General features: G+C 34.6%; 1 protein-coding gene across 1 annotated transcript; it reads left to right on the top strand.

Moving 5' to 3' along the window:
- Positions 1–314: 314 nt before the first annotated feature.
- LOC122586106 lies at positions 315–3,379 on the top strand. The gene is made up of 3 exons (XM_043758212.1): positions 315–1,493; positions 1,696–1,937; positions 2,864–3,379. Exons 1-3 carry the CDS (start codon positions 906–908, stop codon positions 3,180–3,182), a joined length of 1,149 nt encoding a protein of 382 aa, XP_043614147.1. The 5' UTR covers positions 315–905; the 3' UTR covers positions 3,183–3,379.
- Positions 3,380–6,410: the final 3,031 nt, after the last annotated feature.

Here is a 6,410-nt window from a genome sequence, read left to right as displayed (position 1 = left end):
CCGAAGGGAAGCTTCTATATATGAATATAAAGCAGTTGGCGTCTGCTATTAGGTCTTACTGGCAGTCAGAATTACTTTCTGTGGGTATGAAAGTACTTTTAAAGCTAGAAGGTCTCTATAAGTCAAAGTCAAATGCTTCAGCATTTCATCAAAGCACGTCTCTGGTACACATTTTTGAGGTTTCCAAGTTTCTTTCAGAATGCCCGTGTCTTAAACTCGCTTCTCCTGACAAAAAGAAACTGCAAAGTTTTCTTCGAATCTCTGCACAATACTTTGATCTTGTGTTTCCTTTAGACTGGCGAAGATGAGTCTCGGAGGACATGGTTTCTTTAAGGGAGACTGATCTATCACTCAAATTGCTTGATGAGATTATTCTTCAAAATGTGAGCAACAACAGTAATATCTCCTACTGGACAATTGGGAGAGTGATGATGGTATGTCTTTGTTCCAGTAAATGTGTTACATTGTATGAGATGATTATTAAGGGGCTTCAGTGGGCTCCCAAATGGCTATCAGTTGTGGAGGTCTGGAACTCTGGCGTTAGGGATATGGCGTTTTTTCCAATGCTTCGGACTGCTTTGAAAGATACATTTTGGTCAGACCAGAGGTGTGCTGGCTACATATAACCGCATAGTTTTGTGTATCTTTTGGATCATGTGTTATTTGTGGAGTCGTATCTGAATGGGATCCTTTACACCACGAAGTCTTCTTTCTATGGATGGTTCACACATCTTCACTCAACTGATGAACCGGTACTCCTCGAGGTATTTCTGAGGTTTGAAGTAAACTCTTATCTTGACATTGTTAAACAGATTCTATACAATAAAGAGTTTACTGAATCTTGGATTCGAAGATCAAACATTGAGGTCTCCTATTATTACCCAATTTTAGTGTTGAAGCTGGTAATGATGGTTTCTTTAGCCTGTCTGCAAGAGCGGGATTGTTCTAAAGTGCTATTTAATCTGCTCACGGTAAGCAACAATATTGCTGATTCGCTTCCAGAGAAGTTTGTGTACCATCTTTTAAGCAAAAGGAAGGGTCGCAACTTGCATTTGTGTCCACAAATAGTTGCAGAAGCGTTTATGAGCGTAGACGATCCTCTCTTGATTGTGAGTTCAGGAATGCCCGATCCGAAAATCAATGCCCCTGATGCTATATTTGTTGACCTTAAGAAATCCAAAAAGGAGATAACGAGTGCATTGTTCTTAAGGAAAGCTGCAGTTTGCTGTCAATTTCCTTCGAATGATGATGAATGTGAGACTATTCTTGAGGCACCATATTCTAATACATCATCAAATGTAAATGTGGATGTAAATCCAAAAGTCATAAGTGTGGACCTTGATAAACCCGAGCAGATAATAAGTAAATTGCGCTCAACAAGAAAAGCATATGAACGCGACGATTATTGTGAGACGATTTCTGTGGCGCCATCTTCTTCTAACACATCATCAAATGCAAATGTGCATGTAAATCCCGTGGCTGAATGCAAAGAGGTATTGCAAACAATTTGAAAAGTTCTTGAACAAATTTATAAATCTACAAACGGGAATAAAGGAGTGACATTGTGTACAATGACCTTATATTATAGCCTTCTTTACTAGAACCCATACCTATTGTATAAAATTTTGTATGTTAGTTTTATTGTCATCGATCTGACATTGATGCCTTCTGGTTATCTGTTTTGTTTTTTGTCAGAAAAAGTCAGATGACAACGATGAATGTAGGATGATTCTTGAGGTGCCATCTTCTTCAAACACATCATCAAATGCAAATGTGCATTCAAATCCGAAAAAGAGTGATATTCTTGATATAAGTCTGAATCTTGGTGATAAGTCAGATGACAATAAGAAATTAATTCTCAGCTTTCTAGAACAATTGCAACCACCCTCTGCAGTTGAGGAGCTAAAGAGAGTTATTTTGTCTATGTTTGAAGAGAGGTTAGCAATTAGCATTACACAGTTGCGATCAGTTCCTTCTGTATTGTATTCAACTTATATATATAAACCTATATATATATATATCTATACTCCCTTAATAAGCAAACTACCCCACCCCTCTTTTAACACCTCTACCTTTAAAATGTCTTTTATGCCCTCCTAATTTACACTACCCTATTTTTTCTCCATCACGCTCATTAGACACACATACGTTCATCCGATTTTCGATTTTCTCTTCCTTCCCCCTTCTCTGATTTTTTCCCCCCATAAACACCATCCACCACCGCCCCAAATACCACCATCCACCGCCGCAATCCACCTTCTATGTACGCTATCCCCCCATAAACACCATCCACCACCGCCCCAAAAACCACCATCAAACCACCATCCACCGCCGCCGGCTTATTTTTTTTCTTTTTCATCGCCGCCGCCCCACAAACCACCATCAAACCACCGGCGTTTTTTTCTTATTCCTCGCTGCATCGCGCGGGTACAACGCTAGTATATATATATATATATAGGGAAAGGGAATATAAGGTTGTCCGACACCTAAGCTTAGGTGTAGAACCCCTCACATACTAATATTTTTTTATTTCTTGTTTAATGAATAAATGCATGGGCCCCCATGATTTTTATGGATTAAAAAAACAATATGTGAGTGTTCCACACCTAAGCTTAGATACATATATATGGAAAAAGTGAATATATGGCTATCATGTGTCCAAGCTTAGGTGTAGATCCCCACACATATCAATTTTTTAATATTAGTTACACAATAAGTAAATCACATGGCCCCATGATTTTAATGGTATAAAAAAAGGGTATGTGTATACCCAAGCTTAACTACATGATAGCCACATATTCCCTTCCCTTTATATGTATATATGTACATTTAAATTGGTTGGTTGTTTGGCGATCATTTTCAGTGACGATGAAGCCAATAATCCACCTGTCAGGGGTGGAAAAAAGAAGGCTATGCAAGCGGTTGCTAAGAGTGGAGTGAGGAAGAAAGATGATGAGCAAGCGAAGAGTATGATGAATGATGCGTTTGTAGAAAGCGTTTGTAAGAAGTTATTGGAGGAAGGGAGCAGCAAGACTGGTGAGGCTGGCGATGAGGAAGCAAAGAGCATGGAAAGGAAGGGAAAGAGCAAGACATGTGGGGCTGATGAGGAAAAAAGCATTCAGGATGCAAAAACCGGGAAGGGCAAGAGCAAGAACAAAAAGGGTAAAAAGAAGAAGAATTAGCTGGCTAGTTGAATCAGATGTAGTAGTGTCGTTGGTTTTATTGTTAAGAGTTATGGAAGATGATACCAAAACCAACCGAACACAACTTTGACTTAACTAAAAAGTGAATGCTGGTGCTGGACTTAGGATAGAATGAAACAGATTAATATTCTTGTTTCCTATATGCAACTATTACTTATCTTTCTTGAAGACTTCGAGTCGATATTTATTTTCTTTGGAGACTGACTTTCGACTAAACTAGAATTCATTAAGAAAAAAAAGAAAGAATACACGACCATAGCTTTATATAGCCACACATACTACACTTTGACTCTAACTAGGACTTGTACTCCAACATAGAAATTTTGGCTTATATCTAATACTTAATTGACATATCAGACAATCCTAAACATACTGACACCTTTTGATTCTTAATGATCTCCTCCAACGGCCCTTCTTATTAACATTTCTTATTTTCAAAACTCCATAACTGTTTCCTTCTGCTGATTTAATGTGTTACCTATTTTATTGTATACATTTTGATACTTAGAGTGGACAAAAACTGAAGTATATTTTTAGTAGGCCAAAGATACATGATTTAACTTCCCCATAAAACTAATGAGTAATATGCTCATCTTCTTGTTACATAATAGAGGTTTATTTACTTTTATTTTATTTTTGTCGTTCAATTGAATCAATTCTATTTAACTTTTGAAAGGCCTTTTGGTCGTTGGTTTGGGAGGGAACAAGTCTTATGTTGGGCCAGTCCAACAGCGACAGTCAATGTAGAATCCGAGAACTTGTGAGTTGGACTATTTCCTTTTCGGTGATTCGGTGAATTCTGAATCTTGGTGAAACTGTGAAAGTGTAGTGTATTGGATAATACATACAAAAATTTTGACCTTTTTGTAGAGAGGATCTCAAGATTCAGCTTTTATGATCATGACATGAAGTTCTGAAAATTGACTACTAATTTAGATGGAATTGTTTATCTATACTCCTTTAATAAGCAAATTACCCCACCCCTCTTTTAACACCTTTACCTTTAAAATGTCTTTTATGCCCTCCTAATTTACACTACCCTATTTTTTCTCCATCACGCTCATTACACACACATACGTTCATCCGATTTTCTCTCCCTCCCCCCTTCTCTGATTTTCTCCCCCCATAAACACCATCCACCACCGCCCCAAATACCACCATCCACTGCCGCAATCCACCTTCTATGTACGCTATCCCCCCATAAACACCATCCACCACCGCCCCAAAAACCACCATCCACCGCCACCGGCTTATTTGTTTTTTTCTTTTTCATCGCCGCCGCCCCACAAACCACCATCAAACCACCGACGTTTTTTTCTTATTCCCCGCTGCATCGCGCTGGTACAACGCTAGTATTAATAAAGTATACTAATACCCGTAAACATATTAATTAAAAACTAAAAACCCTATTTATGTAGAAATTTATTTATTTATTTATCTATTTATATGTAACCACTTGGTAATAACTCAATGGCCACTTTTCAAAAGAGGTCTTGGGCTTGAGTCTTGTCAAAGTATTAAGTGCTTAAGATTCATTTGGATACTAGCCTGGCTGGAAGATTAATGGGTACCAAATGATACATGGATACAGGTGGTTTCCATCTAATTACCCTTTCAGACTAATTTTTATATGACTTTTTATTATCTTATAATATCCCCAATACACTCTATATTTAAAAAATTAATTTCATTTTATGTGACTCTTTATCATCTTACAAAATCCTCAAGACCTTCTTACAAACACATCAAAGTCGTTACATTATGTTATCAATAATACATAAATTAAATTTCATTCGATATTCCGCCTAATAGGCGAGATATAGATCTAGTTTATACTATAACGTGTCATTTTGGATGGGTAAATTAAAATTTATATAATACATATAGCTTAAAATCTATTTATATCTATGCTATTTGCAATGTAAGAATACAGTAAAATCTCTACAAATTTATTAATAATCTCTTATATTAATAAAGCAAGATTGCTTATATAAACTATTTATAGAAAAAAACCAATGTGTCAATTCAACATTCAGTTTTATTTGTTTTTTATAAAATTATGACATCATGAAATGTTTTGTATTTTAAATTTGTTTTTTTTAATATTTTCTATTTATTTTTTAACCTTAATATTTTGAAATTTTATCTTTCCAACATGTATATAATAAAATATTTTTTTTTTTTCAAAATATAAAAGATGGTTAATCTCGTAGAGGTGATAACAGTAACCTATTAATCATTATCAAGTCTATGCAAATTACACAAAGATCAAATAGATATTAACAAAAGTTTAATTAAAAATACTTGGGTCAAACCCAGGTTTATTGCTAGTATTTTATTAATTTAGATTTTTTACGGATGAGTTTTGAATTTGGAGAAAAATTTATAAAAACAAATTTCAAGACACATTTATTCTTCATGTACATTAAAGATGGTTAAAATTTAGAAATAAAAAAAAATAATGTCTCAATTTTTAAGTTCAAACATAGATTTGAAGGAGGTAGCACAATGGCCAGGACCTAACTTAAAAGAGAGAAAAACTATATGCTTTAAAAGTATATTAATTCTTTTTAAGAAAATACCTAGTCGGCTACTTGACGAAGTTTTGAAGAAACCTTACATCGAGACGTAAATTCCAACGTTATATTCCGTATTTGAAAATTTATACAATATTACATAATGTATTATCAGAAAATCAAAATATATTTGAAATTATCTTAATGATGATCTATACTATCTGCTTTTTTCTTAAAAAAAAACTTTGATCTATATAAATTGCCCCCTGTTTATACTTTACCCCTAACAATTCTTAATTTGATTTCTTATAATACCTTTAATAAACTTGACTAATAACATCTATTTTTAAACTATGTTAATAACTAAACTACATGTTTTACATTAATAACCCACACAAATCTCCCGCCATTACCACCACCCGTTATTGTCGTCACCGTCATCGCATTACACGGATGCGTTACTAAATAAAGGTTACATGATCTGATATGATGTGGTATTAGGGACATGCTATGTGAAGATTCGATTATTTTTGCAATTTTGGATTTTTTTTTCTAGATATAATTTTATTTTTAATAATCATGAGTACTTTTCATTTTTTTATACACTATCAAAAAACAATATTAAGTTTTTTAATTTGCGAAAAATTATTTTGGTGTTTTTTACAGTTTATAAGACTATCTCCGATGGTAA

Source organism: Erigeron canadensis, chromosome 1, assembly GCF_010389155.1.
Source record: "Erigeron canadensis isolate Cc75 chromosome 1, C_canadensis_v1, whole genome shotgun sequence".
In the NCBI taxonomy this organism is placed as follows: Eukaryota; Viridiplantae; Streptophyta; class Magnoliopsida; order Asterales; family Asteraceae; genus Erigeron; species Erigeron canadensis.
This window is presented reverse-complemented; position numbering and strand designations above follow the sequence as displayed.